At 26.5% G+C, this 27550-nt stretch overlaps 1 protein-coding gene across 10 annotated transcripts in view; it reads left to right on the top strand.

Annotated features, from left to right (window-relative positions):
* LOC136970163 (single-stranded DNA-binding protein 3-like) overlaps positions 1–27550 on the top strand; it is a 212643-nt gene that overhangs the window by 71523 nt on the left and 113570 nt on the right. For 5 of the 10 annotated variants that reach the window (XM_067264575.1, XM_067264614.1, XM_067264589.1 and 2 more), the window contains exons 2-3: positions 11400–11443; positions 20401–20462. In XM_067264575.1, the coding sequence (XP_067120676.1) occupies positions 11400–11443; positions 20401–20462 (106 nt within the window). Of the gene's footprint in view, positions 1–11399; positions 11444–20064; positions 20204–20400; positions 20463–27550 lie in introns of those variants that run through there. The other 5 variants (XM_067264582.1, XM_067264606.1, XM_067264642.1 and 2 more) reach the window with 2 other exon arrangements.

The following is a 27550-nucleotide window of genomic DNA, read 5'->3' on the forward strand; positions in this document are numbered from 1 at the left end:
CATACTGAGAAAATCTATTGCATGGCCCTGAGTTCTCTTTATGTAGTTTCTGATTCTAAATACAATATACCAGGGGTGGGCAAGCAAGAGTTCAGTGAGAGCCGAAATGTCGGTTTTGCAAAATGCATGGGAGCCGCAGTTCTGTACTGTTGTGGCGGATAGTATGGTAAGGCATGTGATTTTATTATATAATATAAAACAAATATTGAATTTTTTTAATAAACATATTTTCACAAAATTATAAATATAAAATTGTAAAAATAATAATAAAAAACAGAAAATAACACTTTCAGCAAGAGCCGCATTTGTCCATGTCTTCAAAATACATTGTCCAGATGCATTTCTCTGCCAACCTACGATGATTATTGTTGCTAAAACTTCTGCCACATGCCTATAGCAATCCTAAATCATTGCATTATTGCTTGAAACTGAAGGGTTCAGGAATTTTCTGTAATATTACAGTTGATAATTCTGGAAATTAATTATCATTTTATTAGCAAAAGTGCACTATAATGTTTAAAAAGAATTTTACTAACCTTAAGTAGTTCGTGCTGAAATATTATTTATACTATTGAGAGTTGTGTGTATAACTTTCTAATAATTTTTTAGTTTTGTAATAAAAATTTTCAAATTAAGATATTGAATAATTGTTTAAATAAATGAAATTAAAAGTAAATTATGAATATCTTTTAAAACAAATTAACTTAAATTCTTGAGTAAATAATATGGTTAGTGTATTAAAATATATCATCACTAATTTATTTTCATTATTATTTATTAGCTTTAGTATATCACTTATTTTGATATTGAAGGGAGTTGTTTGTTTCCATAATTTTTAATTTATAATTGTATCCCTTTCAGATTTTCTTAATAGTATTACTGTATTTCCTGTAATAATAGCCTACTGGTTTTTTTTATTGAGAATCAGTTTACCCAAGTTCAGGAATTTTACTATTGATTATTTATTTTTTAAATAATAGTATCTCAATTTTTCTGAATTCCTTATATTGTATTGATTTTGTTTTAAATAATTCATCACATATCGATTCTTATTCTAGAATATTTCTGTTTAGACTTTCGTTTTTGTTATTTTGAAATGTTGAAAGACTATTGACATTAGATGAAGATGAATTATTACCTTTAAATACTTCATTCACAATAAGTGAGCAAAATAAATGCTGTATAGTAGAATCCCAATTATCTAAAGTAATGTACACCAATGCTACTTTGGATAATCAAAATAAGATAAAATAGATGACCATGGTCATTTTTGGATTAGAAATTAATATAAAAGAAAATTTCAATAAAAATATTTTGTTTTTTATAACTATAATGAAAAGTCTATTGTCAATATAGTAGAGAGAATTAAATAAAAATGGAACATAATGGAATAAATAAATATTTTATAAATACTGTGTGTCTAAAATTATAAATAAAATTTTATTTATTCTATATTAAGTAGTAATGATCAGACCCAGTTTTAAAAATTTTGAAATTTAAAAAATAAAAGTTTTTGAGTTAGTTGAATATCTTGTATACTTCTATTGAGCCACTAGATAATTATGGATAAATATTAAAAATTTATAATAAAAAAACTATTTGATTTCTTATTTAATGCAAAAGTTTTTTTATTCAAAATATTTAAAAAATTTTATGAAATATAAATTAAAGCTAAATTGATAAAGGATAGCACATTATTTTCAAATATTCTACTATTTTGTTCGACTTATATGGAAACAAATATTTTGTTATTAATCAAGTTATTTTTAAAAACTTGATTTTTGTTAGACTGCCAGACATCTGTTAGTATTTTAATTATCTCCAAATTTATTAATCATGAATGTGTAGTTTTGATATTTGAAATGAATTTAAAAATATATTGATTTATATAAAAAATTTTAATTAATGAAAAGTTACTCATTCAAAATTAACCATTATTTTATTTGTTAATTTTATGCTTGAAATGGTAGAAAAATTAAACTGAAAAGTGAACTTTTGTCAAACAAATTACTCATGCAGAAATATTAGATCTTGTAGATATACACAAATTTTACAAAACTAGAAATGAAAGTCAACTTACTTTAATTGAAAAGTTTATTTGTTAAATGTTTCAAATATAGTATTTTATTAAGCTTTCTGTCAAATACAAGTTTCAATTTTAAAAAGTTTTATATATTTACTAAGTTTAATTTTGTAATTCACTATAGCATATAAAATACATAATTAAACAAAATATTTTTAATAAAATTTTTTATTCTTTTATATTATTAATAATTTCACATTTGAAAATGAAAAGCATATTTTATGAATACAGATACACCACTGAATTTCTGGTCCCAAAGCCTTGCCAGATTAATCATTTTGTCAGACCAACTGTAGTCACATATAATAATAATTCATCAACATACCTCTAACCCATTATCACCTCCAATGAGCCCAAAATATACCTTGGATTGCTAGAAACTTGGATCAATATGGACTTGTGTTTATGTTTGACCCCACAACTGACACTTCTCTCTTAGAAGCCACAGTTAGGGTTGAACTTAAGCAAAATGAACTAACAATATTACAAAATTGCAATATCACCACCAACAAATATAGTATAAATAATTAAATTAGTGTGTCCTAAACACAATGCCATCTGTGGCCACTCAGTAAACTAGTCTGCTGGCCATGGGAATTTAAAGTTTTCTATTGTAATTTTGTCTAGATTAAAGGCTGGCCAGATCAGTTGCTGGAAGTTCGATGATATGCCTATAATGGTTTTTAAGTTTATTAATAGTTTGATTGGTTAACAATATATATTCTGCTTGAATGTATTTATTTATTTTTCTGTTGTTTAATTTTCAAAATTGCTTGCTTGAATTTGAAAATTTTTTTGAAGTCTGTTGATTAATAATTACTTATAATTTTAATATATTCTTTATAATGAATATTTTGAATGTTGTGTATAATTTATACAAGGTCACTATCTCACATGTATAATGTGAAATAATCGCAATATTTTTATACTGTATTCTAGAGGAATCCAAAAATGCCCTATAAACATAGTCTTTTAAATTCATTGTTTGTGTTAAGGGATGAGGTTCAGACTAGCTATTTCTAGAGATAGCTAGTCTGAATTTTGTTATTCTGTAGCACTGCTAAGCACTATGAAAAAGCCTTGATCTCATTGCCCTTCAGATTTTGTGCTATACTAAAAATTCAATAAATGAATGCTTCTTACAAAAAGAAGTATAAACATTAAAAAAAAAAAAAAAAATTAATCTGTCACAGCTTTGGAAAACCCAGAAACTTTGTGGGTTTTATTGTTTCAACAATGCTAGAAAGCAAGTAAAATTGTAAAATAAACTGAAAAATTCTAACTGAAACAATGTAATTTTCTTTTTTGGAAGATAACTAAAAGCTCTTGATTATGCATGCATTTAAGGTTACCATGGTTATCATGGTAACCTTGAATGCATGCATAATCAAGAGCTTTTAGAGCAGTGGTTGTCGTAAAATCTTAGGAAATGAAACGACATTTAATATTTGGTCTGCAATTTTTTTTTACATAAATGTAAGGTTCTCTTGAATTTCTTGTCTTTTTTGGTACAGTACAAAAGCTGAAGGGCAACAAGATTGAGATTTTTTTTGCAGAACTTAGCTGTGCTATAAAGTAGCATCTTAAGGAGTAGCTAGTTAGAACTTTTAACCCATTTAAATGCTCTATTTATAGGACATTTTTGATCACAAAGACCTCTAGAACACACTAAAAATATTGCCACTACCTCATATCATATCTTGTATATTTCTGTAAAAACACAATTCTTATAACTAAAGATTTGACTGGAGTTTATATTAAATAATTAGTTTTATTGCTAGCAAAAACATGTGACATTTTGGAGAGTTTTTTTTTTTAGTGATAAAAGTGATTTAAATGTTTTTGTTAATAACTTATAAGATAATTTAATTATAAAATATTATATTTCACTTAAAAAATTTTTCAATATTTATTAAATAATGATAATATTAATTATTCTCTGTAGTATAAGCATTCAAATAGTATATTGTCAGCAAACGATTTATCATGTTTTTTATTTATTGAATTTTATATTCATATATGTATGTGTGAATGTTTTATAAGTGTAATTTAATGTTAGGCTATGAATGATTTTTTAATTTTCTAATACCTTACAAGAATACAGATGATAAACATTTTTATTGTGAATATGAAATACCTGAGAATAATTTCTTAATGAATATATACTCATAATAATTTTATATATCTATATACATATAATACGGTGGTTAGGGATGCAGGACCCTTGCAAAAGAGAATAAGCCATAAATACATCTAGATCAGGCCTGGCCAACCCGCGGCCCGTCACGCTAAATTGTGTGGCCCGCTAAGCGATATTATATATCTATTACAACTTTTGTTTCTCGTTATGGGTATACCAAAACAATTAAATAAATGAAAATTTGCATGTGTCATTGTTATAATGCACAAGTGCGAGTACGAACTCTTGGTATAACAATAAAATCTTATTCATTTTGTATTTGTTTTACTTTTTTAAAAGCATGTTTGCGTAAATTGTGGCCCACCTTAATGTTACACGTGATCAAAGTGGCCTGCGAAACAATTTGGGTTGGCCAGGCCTGATCTAGATTTTCAAACCAGAATTCAATACTGTTGACCATATTTAACACAGACAAAAAAAGTAAAAAAGAATTCAGTTTACTGCAGCAGTGTTATCTATAAATTTTACAATTGCAGAAAGGGGCAATACAGTAAATATACAGTCTGTAATGCAATGCATTTACAATATGTAGATAGCAGATAAAATTATTTTAATAATTTTACTGCTTAACTTCTGTCAGAGCTTATAAAAATAGTTATGCAATTATTAAAGTTTATAAAACAGCACTAAAGTTGAAAAAATGTAAGATACAGCACTTATTGAGAGAGAAAATATTGGGTGAGGCTAATTAGTACCAAGATAAAGAGCTAGTGTCTCTAGACAGCGTGTGTGTAGTCAGTAGTTCTTTAGCACACTGAAACATTTTGCAAGTTTAACTTTTTAAAATAAATTTGTGTACATATTTATGATACTAAATGATAAACTATATTCATAATACATATAACTAATTTTATGCATTTATAACATGAAACTTTTAGTTTTCTTTAGGTTTTCAGTTTATTTGCTTTGTCTGTGATTTTCTGCAGTAGGCTGCAAAACTCCAAAAACTTCCCAATTAATTATAGATACAAATTCTCAAATAATCAAATCTGCAAAAATTAAATTCACAAAGTTGAGGTTCAACTGTGTATGCACATACATCATGTTGGATCTCCTGTAGGCAATCTTTGTGCTCGTATGGGCAGCAATTTCTTTGTAGATGGAGCTTAGATGTTGGTTGTATTCCACCACCGTGTGTGATTGGTTATTATTGTGGTCTTGGGTTCTGTTGGGTGCTACCTGTGTGTTGGATATGTTACTTGCAGCTATTTGTTTGGAGTATGCGCGCGATAAGTTGTGTATCATGCTCCTATTATACCCGTGCCTTACTGCTAATGTTCTCACTGCGCTTCAACTCTGCCATGGTTTCCTCCCATCTGGTGTGGTGTGTCTGTGTTATTCCTTCTCATTAGCGCACAGAAGGCTGCGATCTTATAAGAGAAAGAGTCTGCAGAGTTTGCCGGGATAAATAAAAGCTTTATACACGCGCTTAGATTGTTCCACAGATTTTAAAATAATTTTTGAACATGTTGTTCCATAGGTTTTTTAAAAATAATTTGTAAATATTGTTCTTTGCATTCCAAGTTCAAATCTTACTGGTTTTAAAAACCCGAGGAGAAAAATGTTAGTTTTTCGTTAAAGTGTTATTACTGGACTCTTGAGGTTCTTGAGTGTAAAGTATACATTACCCAATCTTCCAGTCTGAGTACCGGTTTCTTTAATATGTACTCACTTTTTGAACCTTTAGCGGTACTTTTTACTGTTCCGGTACTTTTTACTGTCCACAAAACAAGTTGAAGCCCTTGAAATATACAGGGCCGGCCGTGCAGGGAAATGTATAAACTCTAAAGACGGCAACGCACTTTCATACGCCTGGTGTTACTTATGCGAAGAACAAGAAGACGACAACGCTACGTAGCACACGCATATATTCGAAAATTATGTTCGAATATATTTTAAAGCTAAACGTTTCTCGAAGAATAATTCAAATAATTGGGAAGCCAGTTTTCTTTTGTTCTTTTGTTCTTTTAACCTGAAGCAGACCTCGAGTGAGGCCGAAAACGTTTGTTTTGTGGACAGTAAAAAGTACCGGATACAAAGGTTCAAAAAGTGAGTACATAGTAAAGTATACATTCCAGTAATTGTGTAAGAAGTTGTTTTAGTGTGAAAGGTACTGTTGATTATTTACACTGAATTTTATGGAAAGTACTATACTGAATTATGCTGAAAGTTTAATATAGATTACAAAAGTAAACAAAAAATAAATAAAAAAGTTACATATACTGTAAACCCTTTGCTATATACAGTAATTTAGATTTTCATACAGAGTAATGTATTAACACTGAATGACAAAGTATTGTCATACTGGTACACATTCAGTGAATGCAAGTTGTGTGCAGTAGACTGTATTCAAGTATTATACAATACAGTAATAAACAGAATTGTTTAGTATCCGTAAAGTGAATCAATATCCTAACAGAATCAATATGTTTATGAAATGGTAGTAAAGACTTTATTTAAATATTGTATTTTAACAGCAAAATCCTGTTTAATAATTTTTATCTGAAGTCACTAGATATGATGAAGTATCCAAGAATTGGATAGGATTGATGGAATTAAACAATGCAACACTTGTTTCTCCCAGTAAAACACACAATAGGAACTTGGCCTCTAGGTGTTACACATGAAGAGTCCCAAGAAACTTTCCTGTTGGAGAAGTGTGAACCTGTGGCCAACCATCAGTGTTCAGTGATTTTGTCCATTTTGCTACTGGTGGGCTAACAAAAGTTGGAAAAAAGTTAATAATTAATGAGCTGATGTAAAAGCCAATTTAATATTTTTATTTACTTTCAAAATTATTATGATATCATTTTAGAGTAAAATTATGAAAATTGTGATATTAAAAAATGTTAAAAATAGAGTAAATATGGCTAATGTAAATATGTTGAGCATGATTATATATTTTTTAATAATAGATTTTAAGTTCTTATTGAATAAACTAAAGAGAACTATATAGTTAAGAAATGGTAAGAAAGCATACAAATTCTTTATACGAAAATTTTTCATATGGGAGGTTGTCTATTTGCTCTGCCTGCATTTTAATGTATGTATGATTTGCAGACTTTTGAAGAACATATATTGTTGTTTTTGGGGTTACAGATAGTTGTAGTGAAGCTGTAATCTGACTAGTTGACATACCAGAGAATGTAGCTGTTCTCAATATTGTCCTGTCATCTCTGATAGAGATTTGGCCTACCACAATGTTTAGCTTTGTCATAATTGTCAGGATCCTTTAAGTAATTGTGAACTACAGTCTTTAATCTTTCTCGCCCTGCAATTGACATATTTAGATTTCCCACAGTCTCTGAATGCATGTATCATGCCTTTTTCTTTATCTGTTAATGTTTTATCAGATTTTTACTGAAAGTTGAAAACACACATGGATGTATGCAAATTACATTACAATGTCTATTGTATTTTAGAAAGTTGTAAAATATGAATTTTTGATCCTGGTCTCAAACATTTTCTGGTAAATTGCAAGCAATAATTTGTTGTATTTGAATTTCTACTTCTACTTAAATTTTTACTTAATGTTTAGTTTATGGTTATTTTAATTCCTAAACAACAACAAATTTACAGGAGATTAGTTAATTTTAATAGGATGTTAGAAAATCCCGGTGGTCTCAAAGTTTTTCCAGGACTGTATATCCTTATTTTGTGATATATTTGATATTATTGTTAATTTTTAGATATTGATAGTTAATTTTTTATTTAGTTCAGGTTATTCTAAGAATTTCTAATAATTTATATTTTCTTGTATGATATTTTGCTTTAATAAACATGAAATGTTTTATTGAATGACTATATGACATTATTTAAAATCATCATATACTTACTTTACTTGAAAAGTTAGAAATTAATCATAAAAATTTTCTATAAAAAATTGCATTTAATAAATTTACAAAAGAATAGGAACAGAAATCAGTTTTGAAATTCAATATAAAAAGTTTTTATTTTCTCATAATTTTTGTTTTGGTACAGATGATATTTTTCTAGGTGTTCAATTGATTATGTTCATCAGTAATATTTCATAATGATAGGTTTTTTTTAAAGTAAACAAATCCAGTATTAAAATAAAATTATTAATAGTTTCAGTAATACTGGTATTAACCAGTCAAGTAATATTCAGTAAAATTTCTCTTTGATGCTGATTATTGAATTATTTCAATCATAAAACTAAAAAAATGTGATTGAAACATTTGAGGCTCAGAGCTTTTTTTGTAACTGACTTCTTGCATCCTGTGTATTTTTTTTTTTTTTTTTTTAAATTAAAAATGTATCAGTGTTATAGTCATGCCAGGGTATACTAGGGTGCTTCTCTGGTACTTTTTTTAAGCAGGGCAAAACCCTTGTACTTTGTTGACATAAGTTGGATTTTAGACTACGTACCTTGGCCAACAAACTGAGAAAATTATTTTTTGCACAGTTTTTTTGCACTGATTATGAGCAAAGACATTTTTATGCATAGGTAAAGTAGGAAAATGCCTAAAGTGGCAAATTGTGGCACTACAAGGTAGATTTTATATTTAAAAAAAAACTTTTTCTTCACATTTTGATGATGTACTCATAGCAAATATTCAGTATAAAAAGGAAAAAAATGCTATAACTAAGAGCATTTTTATTTTATATGTAAACAAAGTATATAAGAAATGTAAAATGGTTAATTTTTGCATATAAATCTCAAAGTATTTATTAATCTCAAAGGTGAAAAATATATTTCATACATCTTAACACAATTTTTATAGTATTGTTAATAATCATAAAATCATTTGCACAAGAAACAATGCAATAAAAATAATAAATTTCTTCATATTTATGGTTAATAATATTTATATGAAGAAATTCAACATCATTATCCAGTTTTTACAAATAGAAGACAAAGTCGCTCCAAAATTTAGACGATCACCATTTTTCTCTGATGTTCTAGAACGGAATTAGACAGCTGGACCTTCCTTTTTAGGCTACGCAATTTTTTAATTTTATTGGTTTTCTGTGTTTTTAAAGGAACTTTTAAAGAATAGGCAGTTGCGTAGCCTATAAAGGAAGGTCCAGCTGTCTAATTCCGTTCTAGAACATCAGAGAAAAATGGTGATCGTCTAAATTTTGGAGCGACTTTGTCTTCTATTTGTAAAAAATAAATTTATTCATCCGACGGAAAACCAATCTTATCCAGTATTATTCTACAGTATTTATATAAATAAGTTATGTTAAATTGATTGGAAATAAAAGATTAAGTGAAAATTCATATACAGACAAAAAAGATAATGTATACAACTGTCTGTTGGCATTACATAAAAATAATTTATTTTGTGAATACTTTTGACAGTATATAACTGTCCTCTTTAGGAAGAAAGTAGAGGTCAGTTATATACTGTTGAAAGTACTCTCAAAATAAATTATTTTTACATAACACATACAACTGTCTGTATGCATTATCCTTTTCTATTAATATTTGGCATGTGTAGCTATTTAAAACTTTATTTGTATACAGAAATTAGTCATTTACATTTAATGTAAAGAAAAGGTGGCAAAATGACAAAAATCCCTCTTATTATGAATATATAGATCATTTTTGACACATTTAAGTCATTTTACAGATATTGCTCTGCAAAGTTGTTGTTTGTCCTTAAAATTTCATAGACAGTTGTGCCTTCATACACTGTGGTGATTCATACTTGGGGTACCAGTTAGTACCCTGGCAGTTTATATTCATGATGTATCTGATATATATTTAACTTTTACTGCATATATAGTTGTAAAAATTTTATGCATTATATCAATAACATCCTTTATATTTAGTTTATTATTGTAAAACTGATATGTAATACAATTAAGCTATCATCATGATTTAGACTGATTTTAATTTGTGTGCACGCACATGTTCATGTGTGTGTAATTGTTTTATTACATACATACTTATTATGGTTTTATTACAAACATATGTATCATGTAATATATCTTCATGTAGTAGATGACTTTCTAATAGATAAACATTCTATTATTGAATTTTATCTATTGCTTACAAATACTACAACTTCATTACAACAAAATGAAATATTTAGCTACTTGTTTGAAATTTATTGCATACTACTAGATCAAATGTTTGATATCTGTTAAGAGATGAAAATTGCACAGTGCACCAGTATATTGTTCTATTAATATATTAATACTAATGAGAAGATGAAATAACCCATCTTCATAGTTAATTTATAGAAAACAAATTTTTTTATTTTCAGTAAAAAGTAAAAATTAAAATTGCCTGAAATTGTATTTACAATCTTACACTGGAATAAAATACATAATAAATTTTCAAATAATAAAAAATATGAAAGTTTATCTAATGCAAATTTCTCAAAAACTTGTTTATCTTTGAAAATTTTTTTCAAGTCTTTCCTTAAAGTCAGTGATATGTAAACTGTTATATGAGACTCTAAGAGTTCTAAAATATTTTATAAGAATTTTATTTTCATTATTTTTATTAAAATACTGAAAAATAAAAATTTTGAAACACTACCTTATATAATTATTAGAAATTTCATTACTTAGAAAATACATACAACATTTGAAATGTTTATATGTTCTTTACTGCAGTGAGTTTTGAAAAAAAAAACTTTCATGCATATGAATTTTCTGCAGAGTTAAAAGTTTGAAGACCACTTGCTTTAAGTGTTATAGTTTTTAATATAATGAAAATGTTTGTATTTCCACCATTCTTTTTAAAATAAGTTGGAAAGCAATTATTTTTTCTTCTCATTAGTTTAAAAAAATGCTATTACTTTTTACCAAAATAAATTTGGGAAATAGTCTTTTTATGTTTTCTTTTATATTTCTATTATCTATAAAAATGAATTTAATTCTCTTTAAATTTACATAAAAAACTAATTAATTAATTGAATGCTACATAAAAGGACTATAGAGAGAAATTTCTTTTGAACAACAGTTTATACAAAGCATTATATATATGTATGTATGTAAACATATGTATATATATATAAGTTTATATATATGAAATAATGTAAAATTGTGTAGCAATCAAACATACATTATACAAACAATTTAAATGGCTATTACTGAAAAACGCGACAGTTGACTTGTTGTTGTTTATTTTTATTACAGAAGACCAATCCTTAAAGAAAGGAACCACCAGTCATCTAATTTGGGTATGTTATAATTGCACACATTTTTATTGCAAATCTTTGTGGCTTCTGATGATTAAATTCCTTGAATAAATAGCTTTAACTAATGATATAGCTTCAAACTGACAAACAAATTTTATTTTTATTATTTAAAAATTTTTGTTTGGTTATTGTTGTTTGTAAAATCTGTTTGGTTCATAGTTCTTTTTTAAAATTATTTGGAAAATAGTTTCTATTTTCAAAAATCTAATATCTTGATTTCATTACAAAAGAAGCTACTTTTAAATAATAATTACATTTATTATGAAACATGACTACTACTATGATATTTATAAAATAATAAGTTATAAATTAACCAAGTAGAAATAATTGGATAAATTGTCATTTTAGTAAGTTTTTTTTTAATGTATTGTAATATATATACAGAATACATTCCATAGGAGAAAATCAAGTTTGTTAGATTGGTAACTGTGTATATTTTCATCATTTAGTCTGAGTGAATTTGAATATTTTGAATATTTGTTTGAAGAAAATGCTTGATATAATAATAGATTTTATATTTGTTTTGAAGTTGAAAAGTTACTTCTTGAAGATAATTTTTGTTTTGGCAAATTGTACACAATTATAAATTGTAAGAAACAGTTTTAAAATAATGAACCTTCTTATTTCACATTTATAAAATAAATATCCAGTACTTGTAGAAATTTAGAAAATGTCTGTCTAAACTTTGAAGATTGATTAATTATTGCAATTAAAGATATGAATGTAGAAAATTTTCTATAGTTTATACATTTTATGTCAAAATGTAATATAGAAATCATTTTTAAAGTGAATCTTAATCAAACTTTGAAAATTTTATATTTTTTTAATAAGATATCAGATAATGCATACAAGTAACAATTTTCAATAAAATATAATTTGATTTTTTTATAACAATATATTATTATTCTTATAATCACATTTTTATTATTGATGTATGATAAAATTGATGTTAAATTTTAATAATTAAGAATCTAATATTTAATATGAATATATAAATTTTTTGAAGAAAGAATAAAAGATTAAATACAGTCCAAAATACTAGTCAAAAACTAATAACAAAATTTTTTTGTAATATATGATTTCTAAAAGATTTTATGTATATTTGCATGAACTGTTGTCTTTTAAGCTTTCTGCATAAACTGTTTAACACTTATTACATATGCATATTACTAAAATTATTTTAGTAATTAAAGTTAGATCTATGTGAGATGTGCATTTTAGCCATGCATGTCTTCTACATAACACTTTCTGTAAAGAACATTTTAGATATTTAGAGCAATTTGAGATTACAAAGCTCCGAGAAAAATTTCTGCTATAAACTTTTGAAATGTAGATTTCTTTTCCCATGTGGAAGTCATTCCATGATTTTTAATCTTGCAACTCTCTCTCCCTCTTTCTTACATCATCCCTCGTAACACGTGGACAACAATTACGTGGTTTTAACAGCTGTGAAGGTCAGTTAGTCTGAAAGATACCCATTTAACACAGTTGAAAACATTTTCTTTCTGATAAATTTGTTTTGGAAATTGGTTTGTCATTTTGTTTATTAATTATACCCAGTTTTGACTTGTTGATAATGAAAAGAAATTCTTTTGCAGGTAATGTACAGCACCCACAAACTTACAATATAATATATATTTGAATTAGAACTGTTATTTTATTAATTTTCAACAATTAGATGTCATCTGTTTATTTTTAACTGTTTTGAAACTTGTTTCAAAACAAAAGTATTAGCAGAAATATCTGTTGATATATATTAAAAACATACATATGTAATATTAAATATTTTACTGGTATCTATGACTAATAAACATAGCACATTTTCATAAAGTTTATGTAAATAAGTTTTGTTGTTTATTGTAGATTCCAATATATAAATTTTTTCTGTTTACGTAATGATAAATTTTCTGAATTGACATTTTGGTTTTATTATTGACAAACACAAATATATTGAGGCTTGATGGTTAATCTAATTAAGTGTTTGTGTAATTTTAAACAATGAATGATTTCAAAAATGTTACAATTTAATGAAATTAAGTTCAATGAATCATATGTATATGAAATAGTACAGGTTTCATTTTTAAATACTGTATTTTTAAAGGAAAATTCAGAAAAATTATTGAACAGAAATCACTAGATATACAGAAGTGTCCAAGAGCTGAAAACAGCATTAATAATTAAAATGGCTCTTAAAACAGCTCATTAATATTGTTTCATTGAGTATTGCAAGTGACATATTAGTGACATAGCACAATCATTGCCAATTTACAGTTATATTTTTACAAAATACAGCAAATCCTTACTTAATATTGTTGATAGGTTCTTGGAAACTGCAATGCTCAGATAAACAACATATGATGTGATCAATTTTACCATAGGATAAATGATAAACAAATAATTAGAATTAATTATTAGAATAATATAGCCAAACTAGATTATGCTTGCAACATCCAGCATTTATTTTCCATCTCATAGAATCAGTTTTACTGTTTATAAAAGAAATTCAACAATAATAATTGTAAATGATTAGAAATGTACTTTTATCTTTCCTCAACGATGTTAAACAAAACATGATAAATTCTATTGTGTTTCAGTTAGTTTTTTTTAGAAATGTTAACAGCAATACCCATTTTGTGTTATACAGTATAGAATTTATTATACACAGAGCCATCTAAAATTATATATATATATATATTATATATATATATATATGTATATATCATTTCCTCTAAACCCAATTTATAGTTAATTCAAACTAAACACCTACCTCTAGACAAATCAATTAGTTTCTAATCATTAACTTAGCCATATAATTGCCTGATAATTTGGCAGATTGTTTGGTATGAATTAGCTATCTAAAATAGTGAATGAATGTATCAGTCAGAATGTTTTTAGATTAGATTCAAGCTATGATAATTAAGTTACTTTATGATCAGGTATTCAAGAAGTTGAACTTCAGGTAGGCGTTTTGCCATTTGTTGTTTTGATTATTCCAAATTTAATAATTCTTTGTAGTAATTAAAATATAGAAAGTTTGTAAAACCAGTGATCCAAAGTATTGGTTGAATTTTCAACTTATATATAAAATAAAATCATATTGCCAATTGCATTATTTGAATATTCCAAAAATTCTTTTGTAGTATATAGCCATTATAGTTATTTATTGCCTATATTTATAAGTGTTCTTTTGGTTGAAAATCACTTACTATTAAGAGCATATGTTTTTTTTTTTTTTTAAATCAATAGGATATTTTAAAGATTGCTTAAAATTTTTGTACAGTGAAACTGTAAACTGAACTGTATAAACAGTACTAAATATTTTTTCTGGTTTGGCACTTTTCTGTTTGAAACAGGTTTTTTTAACACAGAAAATTGCTATGTTTCTAAGAATTTCTCATTTAGGCAAGTTTTTGTTTTATTAAGGTTCCATTTTGGACAGGTTTTACTGTACACTATTTAAGTATGATTGATTGTAAAAATTTGTGATATTAAATGATTACTGTAATTTATGGGCTGCAATTTCAAAATGTTTGTTATAAAAATTTAGAACTATATAGATAATGATGTTTTTATCTTTTATTAACTATACTGGTTAGAAATAGTTTCTAAATTAATTAAATTTTTGGAAGAAAAGAAAGATTTGGAAAAAAATTCAAACTGTACAATTATGCATATTGGAAATATATTACTAATTGCACTATCCAGATCACCATTCAGGTCTTTGCTTTCAAACTTATATGTAATTTAACTTGCTATCAGCTTTACAGGTTTTCATTAGAAAAATGATGTGAATAGTATAATTATGATATTGTCTGATGTGCAGGAATTGTGTGGTTGAAATTCTTTTGTTATTTCTTTTACTAATGTTTTAAATTAATTTATTATATTTAATAATTAGCAATATTGTCATATCATAATTTATTTATAATCACTAGCTTTAAATTGTAACAACTTAAAAATAGCAGAATTATAGTCCAAAAATTCTAGTGACCTTTTGCTTTTTGTTTATATATACTTTAGCCTATCGTTTATTTATATATTTGTGTAAGATTGCTCAAATTTGATTATTTAACACACAATATATAAGTCTATATCATTTAAAATAGAAAAAGAAAATCATGATATGAATTTGTAACAGATCCAAGATTTTTTTTTCTTAGAAAGATTTGTCAGTTGTAAGATAACCATCTATCAATTGTAATGAAACCAGCATTTCAGTTCTTTTAAAAAGTATTTTTTTAAAATTTCATTGAATCTGATTTGTGTGTCAGATACAATGATATAGTTAAATCATTTGCCTATCACTGCATTATTGTTTATTATGGTTTGTTATTGAAAAAATCAGAATGTAGAGAAACTTGTGTAGTGCGCAAATACTTTTTTCTGAAAATGTGATTTATTGTTCTTTTGTCGAAATGTTATGTTACAATTTTTGAATTTGTGTCATAATATTGTTCAGTGTCATCAGTAAAATATTGAAAAACTGTTTTGTTTTGGGATCACTTTTGTGCAAGATGTTGGATGTGCAAGATTGTTTTGTGCAAGATGTTGGATGTGCAAATATTTTCTACACATAGTGTAGTAGTAGATATTCATTTTTCTTGAAAATATTGCAGATCTAAATATTTTATGATAATAAACTTTTGCATGAGACAGATTTTGAGGTCTGATATTTTCTTTGGAAGAAATGATGATAATACAGGGTTTTTTAAGCATGGTACCATTGAGAAAACCATTAACTTTGTAAACACCAATGCCAAAGAATGAATTACTCTTGGTGAGTGTTCATCAATTTTTGTAGATTGTAACGCATTTGATGTCCCCTCAATTTTCCATGACATATCACGACCTAACAACAAAATTCTGTGTAACTTAGTGGTTGGTTAGGCTTCATTTTGTGAGGAAAAGATGAAAGATCACTTAGTAAATTTTCCATACAATACTGTATGATGTATGCTGTATGCTGTGATATCTACTGTGAGAATTTATACAAATTTTTCGTTAGACTTCAAAAAAATTTGCTGTTTCCTCTTCATTTTCCAGCATTCTTACTAATAATCATCCATTTTGTCTCTCTCTTATATCCAAAATACTCTCAAACTTGTCAACCAATCTCAACACTATCATCTTACTGGGTCCATCATACACATTGAAATATTGACTATATTTCCTTTGAGTAGCAACAACTGAATTTCTACTGGTATAATACTGCTTTACTATAAACATTTTCTGTTCTGTTTAGTGCTGTATGTTGTTTTGATTGTAAATAAATCTTCACACATTTCTTTGTCAGTGGGAATATCACAAATTATCCAAAAATTGTGAACATCTGTTCCTGAAAAAAAAGAAAAATAACATATATAAAAATCATCACGTATAATACATTGGTACAACTTAAGAATAATTTCAAAGTATTTCTATATAACTTAAAATGCAAATGATAGCACAGTTATGATGCTAAGGTTGCAAAGAAAATATAAAATTATTATAGACAAATTTAAAATAGTATATTAATAATTTGCATAGTAAGATCCAAACAGTTATTTAACAATGCCAAATGATCTGCCTTATTATCAGGTTAATGGGGACTAAATAAGGCTAATTTAATAATTAGATAAAAAGTGATATGACTAAAGGTAGATGGTTAAACTGACATCTTGTGATACAGTGGACCCTCGTTATAGCGCTGCTCACTATACTGTGCACTCGGTTATAGCGCGGCGATGTTTGCGATGCGATAAGCTCAAACACGTTTATACAGGTCCGTGCGGTATTAGTGAGTAGCGCATTTTATTGTTACTGCGTATTGAGTAATTGTGTATGTATTGAGTTCCTGCATGTATTTTGAATAGTGTTTAATTATTGTATGCACAGTGAGTAAAAGAAAAGCTTGAATTATTGCTAAAGTAAAGAGTTGAACTGCGTTACAGCGCGTCACTCGGTATAACCCGGTTTACCTTATAACATGGGTATTGTTTTCCGCCTGACATGCGTGTTATATCGGGGCTCCACTGTACTTAAAAATCAGGTTGTGAATTTATTGTTTATATAACTAATTAACAGAATGCTGTTTATGATTTTCTACATCTTATAAATTCTAAATCCATTAATGACATTTCTTGTGAGATGTAAAATTGCAAATATTGATATATAATTAAATTTCTTAAAATATGTTTTTTTTATTCCTACTATATGAATTGTAAATTTTTTTTATTAAAGAAAATTTGTTATATAGAATCTTGAACATTATTTTTACTTAAGTATGAAACAGTATTAACAGCAAAGTATCATATTTAAGATTTTTGCATGAAGTCCAATCAGACTACACTGAAAAACTGAAACATCAGTAGTTTCAGTAAAAATTTTATATTCTAAAAAGTACTAATTTCTTATATTTTATAATCAAAATTTCAAAATTAAATATTTTTGTGTCTAATATATTATTTGTATATTCTCTTCTTTATAAATTATCATCATATAAATAAACTATAATTATTAATGACTTGAAACCGTGTCGTGCTTGATTCTTGTTGACTACGAATGCAATATAGTGCTTTCGACGATCACTTGGCTTTTCTTCTCCCTGTTATTTAGTTGAGACAAGCATTATGTGTGTGTGTAGCTCGTTTCGGGCCTAATATGCTCCTCTTCAGTCAACTAAATATTAAGATGATGACACTTTACAACCAATGTTTCAGGCAATGGCACTTTAAAATGTTAAGAATGTTGGTTTTAAAAACTTTTTAACTTTAAAACTTCTAACTTTAAAACTTCGACTAAATAACAGGGAGAAGAAAAGCCAAGAGATCGTCGAAAGCACTATATTGTGTTCATAGTTAACAAACTATAATTATATTTATAATGAATTAAAATTCTAGATATTAATATCTCCAGATTTTTATTTTTGTATTGTCAAAGAACCTATATGAATACCTTTTAAGATTATTATAATAAATTTGCTATTGCAGAGATATCTCTTATTACTATCTTAAAAATTATATAAATATTAATTGTAATTGAATTACTTCTAATAAAATGTATTAGTTTTACTGTTTCAAACAACAAAATTTTTATTTTAATTCTTATAATTTAAACTAAATGAAATTGTGTTTTGGTGAATTTAAGATGCAAATGTTTCATTCTTATCTAATGTTTCCAGATTCTGTAAGGTCATATTGAGGAAAAATTCATACAATAAAGTTTAATTTATAATGTTTGTTTCATCAAATAGAATGTCAAATATAAATTAAACATTCTGTTTTTCTGTCAGTTTTACTTAATGAAAAGTTAAGTTAAATACTGTTGTTGTTGTTTTCTCTGAAGATAGGCTTTAATAAATCTGAACACATTAGAGAAAAGTAAATTTATATTTTAAACTCAATCAAATTAATTTCTTTTTATTGAAAACAATTTGAATATTGTTATTATTTTTTAATGTATTGGTAATATGTAATTTAAAAGTACATGTTGAATCCTTAGAATTTGACTTTCTTGAATTTGTATCTTTTAGAATTTGAAGTATAATCAGGTTTTTTTTTTTCTTTATATATTCAAAGTATAAGAGTATGTACATACATACATATATATATATATGTATATGTATGTATGTACTGTACACTTATTAAAATGGAATAAGATTATTAAGTACTAATGATTTTTTACTTCAGAATAATTTTGATATTTTTTTTTATATATAAAAATGTTAAATCATAATTTTAGCTCTAAATTGATTCATTTTTTTAATATGAAATTCTGAGATATATTTTAATAATTTTATAAATATTTTTCATATTGTAAAATTTTTAACAATTTATGTTTATATTTATATTAAAATATTTTTAAAATTAAGATTAATTTCTTGAAATAAATGATTTTATTTATTTAAAAATATTGCTATATTAAATAATAAAAATCAAAGTGATTTATAAGATGTAAATTAATTTTTCTTTTTTGTTTTTAAAGTAATATATAAAATTGAAATTTTAACTTTATGTAATTCAGGTTGATTTGGAATTGGCTGCATTGATAAATTTATATTTTTAATGTAAATTGAGGAAAAAAATAAATGAATTGAACACACTATTTAAAGATATATTTTTCATTAATGTCACATGTTTTTCATTAATTCCACATATTTAAAGTTTTGAATTCATAAATGTTTTTTGATACTTGTTAAATTTTTTCTACCCATTGAGTGAAAATTTTTAAAGTGAACAAACTTTTATTTAATTTTAATATTTTCAATATTATTTGTAAAAACTATTTGATATAACAGTCTTTTAGGAAAGTCGACCTGTTTAGTTTTCTAAAATTTAGAAATTATTTGATTGCAATAGTAAGCCTACAGTTTCAGTTAACCATAATGTTAGGAATGACATTAAAATCTTGAAATTTAAATTTATTAAATGCAAGAGTATGTTATTAAATACATTGTTAATTTTCTTCATAATGTGCCTAATTTTGACGAATACAAAGCAGAATCCATTAACATTCCTTACTGTAGATAACGAAAAATTTTGTGTTCTTGCAAATTAGATTTTCAATTGTTACATTTGTCTAGCAACTAAGGCTGTCCTGCGCATCTGGATGGTGTGATTTAATTAAGCTACAGCTTGATGTCACAGCTGGCATGCTGTATGCTGCAGTAATGATAGTCACTGATTCTGCTTTGTTAATTTGGACTTCAAAAACTCTATTGTTTAGTGTTTCCTGATGGATTTTAGATTAACTGTTACCTACATAGTAAATTTCTAACAATTTTTATATATATATTTTTGAAATAAATTACTAAACACTTATATTTCTTTTATTGTTTTTTCTTTTTATTTTTAAAATGATTGATTAAAGCTTTTTATTATAATTTAGAAAATTTTAGTTCATTAAACTTTTAATTTTAATATTATCTCTCTCTAATAATAATAATAATTTTGAATCTTTAGATAAGATGGGAGAAAAATATCACATTAGGAGAACCTCCAGGATTTTTACATTCTTGGTGGTGGTATGTTTTTATTTATTATACAATTTCAACTTTTTGTTAAATTTTAATTATTGTAATTTTTTCCACCTTTTAATGATAGTATGAACAATGAAATGTAGTTGATACATATAATTAGTTTATGCAATATTTTTATTTTGAATGATTATATAAATATGAAAAATCATAAATTTTAAGTCAATTCTTAATTTTACTTTTATATTAACTTTTATCTCTTGTCATAAATATGAATTTTCTTATGTAATAATTTTTTAATTATTAATTCATTTAATACTATAATACAAAATTATTAGAAATCATTTTAATTAGCATTTAGCAATTACTTTATTTATATAGCCAAAATAGTGTTATACGGTAATACTGATTATTGGATAATAATCATTTCCCATTTGAAAATATTAAAATACTTATCATATTGTAGATAAAATTCTAAAAAGTGTATGAATGATAAGCAATATAACAAATGTTTTTACTTAACAAATTATTTGAATTAATCAAAATTTTTTTTCAAATTTCATAAATTTTTTAAAATTGAAATTGATATTAACTTTATTACAATTTAATTTTATTAGTATTTAATTAAGATTTTGAATAAGTAATCACTATGATTATATGAATAAATAAATATTAATGTTTGAAATTTGCTTAAACTGTGAATTTATTTGGATGAAAATAATGTTTTTAATAGAATTTTAGATAAACATCCATAGTTTACTCATATTTCATTATCACAATATTTAAAACTAAGAAGAATAATTCCTTTTTAGGGAGAAATTTGCTTATTACCACAATATATTAACTTAAACAAATATCATATATTATTGCTTTTTTTATGAATTGTTTTCATAAACATTAAAGAATTTATAAATTAAATTTTTATGTTAGCAATACTACTTTGTTAAATAAATTCAAAGACTGAATTTATTACAATTTTGAAAAACATATAGGAACATGATTTGATATAAAATGAAATAAACTAAGGCATACACCAAAACCTAGTTCTAGTAGCAAATTGCTTAGTATTAATCATTAAATTAGCAAAGTTATATGCCTGATTATTTAATGTGATCATTTGGCTATGTTTCTGTACACAAACGTTTTACTTCTAAAGATTCAGTATGTTTCTGATAGCAGTTTGATTGCTCTCTTTTACAATTCACACAAAATTTATTGTTGTATATTTAGAAATTTTATGTTTTGCAAACTAATGAAATCATAACAATGGAGCAAAGAGTACACATTAAATTTTGCTGCAGTTTAGGTAAAAGTACAATTACTATATCATAACTGTTAATATATTAGATTATATATTTGTGTAACTTTTTGTCAGCTTGGTGACTTACCTTGCACCATGACTGATATGATTTGTCCTCCTATAGATTTTTCAAAGATCCTTAGACTTTCTGAAACAGTTATAATTTATCTTCTGATCTACATATTTCAATTTTGTAATTTAGACAATTGTTTGACTCTTGACCAAAAATATGATTTGAAACTTTGAATTGATAAAATTATGTTAATAATGTTTTGTTTTTTGTGCTTCAAGTTAAATCTGAAAATATTAAATATTTCAAGGAAACAAGTTTTTTATTAGATTAAGCCTTTCTTTCCTTGAGATCATACATGTCTTATCAAATGCGTTCAAAGAACAATGAATTCCATCATATATAGGTGCTTCAAACATTCTAAAAATAAAAGATTATCTTTGTTGTTTCCAGGTGTTCAGATTTAAATAAGTTGTTCTCTGTTCCTCAGACCACTGACTTCTTGAACTGTTTAGTGTTTTAATAGTAATTAATGTTTTATAAACAAATGGAGTGACTATTACATGGAAAATGCTTTAAATGTTTCATGAAGTTGAAATGGCAATGATGATGATTGAAATATTGTTGATTTCCATACTTCAAAATTTCAGAATTGATCAAAGAACTTTACAATTAATTGCATGTTGATTGCCAAATGATTATTCAAATGGTAGAAAAACATCATAATATAAAAAAGAATATATTTTAAATTTTGATAGGTAATGTAAGAAAACATAAGATTAGGATTTAACATTTGTCAAGAGCTTAGTTGGTGGCAATCCTTCTTTGCTTAGTTTGATCATACAGATGGCCAAAACTGGTATTTTCAATATGTTCTAAAATAAAGAGAGTGTGCATGGAATAACATTCAACAGATCTGAAATATATGAAAATTCATTTTAAAATTCAAAAATTAAATAGATGATAACATTCTATGATATAGAGAAATAATTCATAAGTAATTTATTTAACCAGGGTAGACAGTGAATAAGGAATACTATGTACAAGTTTTGGATTTTTATTTGTTTGGCTAAGAGAATTTAATAAATAAGATCTTTCAATAAAAGAATTGCATGACAATTTTAGCCTTATTTTATATTAATGACTTAAGAAACTCTTGTTTTGTTTAATTCTGCAATCCAAAACTAAATATACTAATTTGATACTTACCTCATCCATAAATAGAAACAAAAATGAAAAATTTCAAACCACATCAACAAAATGTCAATATCCTGCAATGTTCTTAAAACTAAAATGATATTATATTTTTTCTTCTTTTCATTTATCATAAACAGACAATCTCTCATTTTGCTAAATTCAAATTAATATCCTTAAACCTTTCTTTTCAGCATCAAATGCAACGCGACAAAGAAATTTGTAATAGTGAGAGAGATTTTTTCTGGAAGTTTTGATGAATGCAAAAACTGAATTCATCAAAACTTCCAGAATTGCATTCATCAAAACTTCCAGAAATGTGTAGTTTCTTAAAGAGATTATTTTCAATAATAATAGTTTTTTCATCTTAACATATATATGATTTCTGTTTTAGTTCCAGGACTATATGAATTTGTCAAATCTTTTATATAAATGATTGTTTAAATATTATTGATAGTATTGCTATGGAATTATTGTATATTGTGGAACTTGATGATTATAGTAAAGTGTAATTCTAAATATAGAAATCAAACTAAGTTTTCTGGATAAATATTAAGTATTTCAACAAAAGACAATCTTCACCCGTGATTACCGGTACATATAAATTCCAATACAGCCTCTTCAACCTTAAAATTCCCGGTACATAAGACGACAGTTAACACATAAACTAACGTTTTCGATCCTCCACCGAGGTCTTCGTCAGGTTCGTTGATCATGGAATGCGAAAAGAATCGAACGCTTTCGAAATTCAAAAAGATCGAATATCCCCGCGTGCGGTAATGACGAATGATACAACGTAAATTTAATAGACAGGAGTAAAACATGATTACCACTGTGGATGCCTCTCAGAGGCATATCCCACGCGCCGTAATCATGTTTTACTCCTGTCTATTAAATTTACGTTGTATCATTCGTCATTACTGCACGCGGGGATATTCGATCTTTTTGAATTTCGAAAGCGTTCGATTCTTTTCGCATTCCATGATCAACGAACCTGACGAAGACCTCGGTGGAGGATCGAAAACGTTAGTTTATGTGTTAACTGTCGTCTTATGTACCGGGAATTTTAAGGTTGAAGAGGCTGTATTGGTATTTCAACAAAAAAATTTCTAACATGATTATACCAATTGTTTGAGAATAGGTATTATCAGTATATTAGTTTTTATAATTTGTGATTTATTCAAATTATTATGTATGAAATTTATAATTAAGAATAATAAAATATAATTGAGTCCACTTAACAGAGCATTGGATAAGGGAGCAGTTTACATGATAGAGCATTCTTTCATGGTCCTGATTTCTCCCCTATGTTTTATATTAGTGGGGCTCTTGTTAACAGGGTGCCAGATAGTATATCAGTTCATTTAAATAAGTGCCATGTCAGTAGCTTTTTTAAAGCAACAATCTGCATAAGGGAGCACTGTTTTAAAGAAAATTTATCAGGTCTACCTTTAATATTGTGGTATATCACCACACCACTCAGTACACATGGTGACAAGATTCTCTACATTATGGTATTTGTTAAAATGTGTGATTTGGTTAAAAAGGAGTGGAGGATGATGGCGAGGTTGAACAGACTGATGAAAGAATGAAAATTATTCATTAATCAACAAAACCTGTTTTTCATAAAGATGCACCATTTCATTAAGCATGGTGAGAAAATATTTAGAAGAAAAATTTTGCCAACTATATTGCATTTTATGAGATCAAGATGAATGAAAAGAAAGCTGCAAGTAATTGTATCCAAAAAGAATATACAACAAATACCTAATATGCAATAAACAGCCTGAATGAACCTAAAAGTTAGAAAACTTTGATGATGCAAATATACCACCATTTTCAATCCTCCAAATGTTGAAAGAGCTGCAGAAACAGGCATTATCCATGAAAATGCACCCAAAGTTTGTTCACCAAATGTCACAGCAAAATACCATATATGCAATAAACAACCTAAACAAATTTACTTAAAGAAGTCCACAATTGGACTTCTGTAAGAAAATTTGTTAGGTTGTTTATTGCATGAATAACAACTGTTAATGCAATAGTACACATAGTTGCAATAGTTACAATAATGCACATAGTTGTTTCATATTTGTAAATTATCATAATAAAATTTGATAGAAAATAACTTTATTCTTGCAGTACTGTGCTTCTGTTTTTATACTGTATGTTCCATTAGAGAACATTTAGAAATTTGGAACAAGGATGTTCACAGCTTTTCAGCTAGGCCTCCTACTATATTTCTGGGAACAACTGAAAATAATATGACTATGTTGTATTTATTGATTATTTGATAAAATGATAAAATTGATATAAGAATGGAAACAAATATGTAAGTTACAATAGTTATAATGAATTTTGATGTTTCCAAGTATGTTATAAATTATATAGAGCTAATTAGTCATGAAAAGGTAGGAGAGATTTGAATATCATAAACAACTGCAAAGGTGATCTTACTTTGGATACACGATCAGTCCAGATAAGAAAGTATGATGCAGCAATTTTCTTAAGCAGACTTGATTGTATGTTGATTATAATCTGATATTGGCATTTTTCTGTAAAGACAACAATCATAATATATATAACAAATGATTTATAATTTAATATATTAATAAAATTTTTGTTTCAATAAAACTAATATTTTGTATACTTTATTTAAAATTTAAAACAAAAACACTTTATTCAAATATTTATTATAATACTAAGAAACTATTTTCAATGTTTTTATTTATAAGAAGTTATCTAATCAAATTAAAATATAATAGATTTTGAATAACAAAATTCATTTTTGATCTAATATGGCTTGATATTTAACAAGTGAATTTCAAAATAAATTACTCTGACAATGTAATACAATCAGCTAACTTAAATTAATAAGTTTAATACAGCTTTGGTATTATTATAGTTTATTTATTTAATTCTTCCTTTCAGTATGCATATATTTGGTTTGTTTGTAAAGTAAGGTAATGGCCATTATATTAGATATACACATTGCATATTTTGGGAAGATACAAATATCAATGTATAGGTAGGAACAACACTAATGCTCCACAAAGTCACTTTCACTGTCCAAGCAATTGTCCCAACATTTTGGAAGTGCAGAGATACCATTTTAAAAAATTTGGCTATAATGCTGGTTAGCCATAGTCACAAAACAATGCTTCTCTTCTTCTATCTTCAGTTTGAAGGTCAAGCAGTGGCGTAGCTACGGGGGGGGCAGTCCGCACTAGGTGTCACCCGTTTAGGGGTGACACCTGACCGTGAAAAAAATAAAAACTTAAACAAACCCATCACAATGTTTTTCAACGATAAATCACTTAGGCTTCAAGCCATTTTAACCAAGTTATCTACATTAAATAATTTAATTTATTTATTGTGATAATTTATAAATGCACATAAGCTACGAAAGAAATAATTACTCCAGATTAAAATGTAAACAAAAGGCAGTTATGCAATCACTACAGTTTTGCAAATTTTTATACGTGGCAGTACTGATGTATGGTTATGATTTATTTTGTAAAATTTGGTATTTTGTAAATCTAAACTTATACGTTGCGACATTGCATATTCGATATAGCATTAGAGTTGCTCAAGTGCGAAGGTAATACAATTCAATAGTGTTTTATAAAAGAGTTAAAAAGGTGACACCACAATATTCGCACCGGGTGCCACCCATGCTATCTATGCCGCTGAGGTCAAGATACGACTTCAGAAGCCTAAAGAAATAGAAGTTGCCAGGCAGAAAATCAGGGCTGTAAGGAGGATGTTTCAGTATTTTCCAACTATATTTCTTTGTCAATCCTTGATGTGTTGTGCCACAAGGGGTCTAGCACTGTCATGGAAAATGATTACACTTTGAAATAGTGTAATTATTTTTTTTGCAAATGGCAATAGTGACTTCTCCAGTGTCTGTAAATATTGGACTGCATACACAGATGCTTAATGTTGTAGAAAGTCAATCAGCAAAACACGATAATAGTCCCAAAACACTTTCACCATAACTTTTTGCTTGTATCAGTTTTGTTTCTAACTTCGTGGATGGTGGAGACGAAGAATGATTTCAGGTTACTGATACAATCTATTGTTTGATGTCACAAAATCAACAAAGGTGGTCATCATCTGTCATGATGCGAAGAACATTTTGTCTTCATGCTGGTAACAATGAAAATGTGTCAATGAAAGACCTATTCAATCATTAGATGACCACTTTGCCAATCAGTAAAGTGACCAGATTTTCTGAATTTCAATCCAGGATGCTCTAAACATTGAAGGTAGGAAATATAGGGTTTGAGGTTGTTTTTTGAATGATTTCATTGCTTAATAATGTTTTCTGTCTATATCAATGAATAATATTTACTTATAAATGAAAACAGGATAATCCAGGATATTTTATTCAAAACCAGGACATTTGTCCAAGCTGGCATAAAGAGCCAAAAACCAGGACTGTTCTGATTAATCTGAGATGTCTAGTCACTTTACCAATCAGTTTGCACACACTTTTCTGAATAACAACACATTATACGTAATGTGATGGGCACACTCCATGGAAATATTTAATTTATTAGCTATTTCATGCACTGTGATGATTCTGCATTTGCAAACAATGACATCTATATGAATAATCACATCCTC

This window comes from Centruroides vittatus, unplaced genomic scaffold (assembly GCF_030686945.1).
Source record: "Centruroides vittatus isolate TY-2023 unplaced genomic scaffold, ASM3068694v2 contig_1046, whole genome shotgun sequence".
NCBI classification, from domain to species: Eukaryota; Metazoa; Arthropoda; class Arachnida; order Scorpiones; family Buthidae; genus Centruroides; species Centruroides vittatus.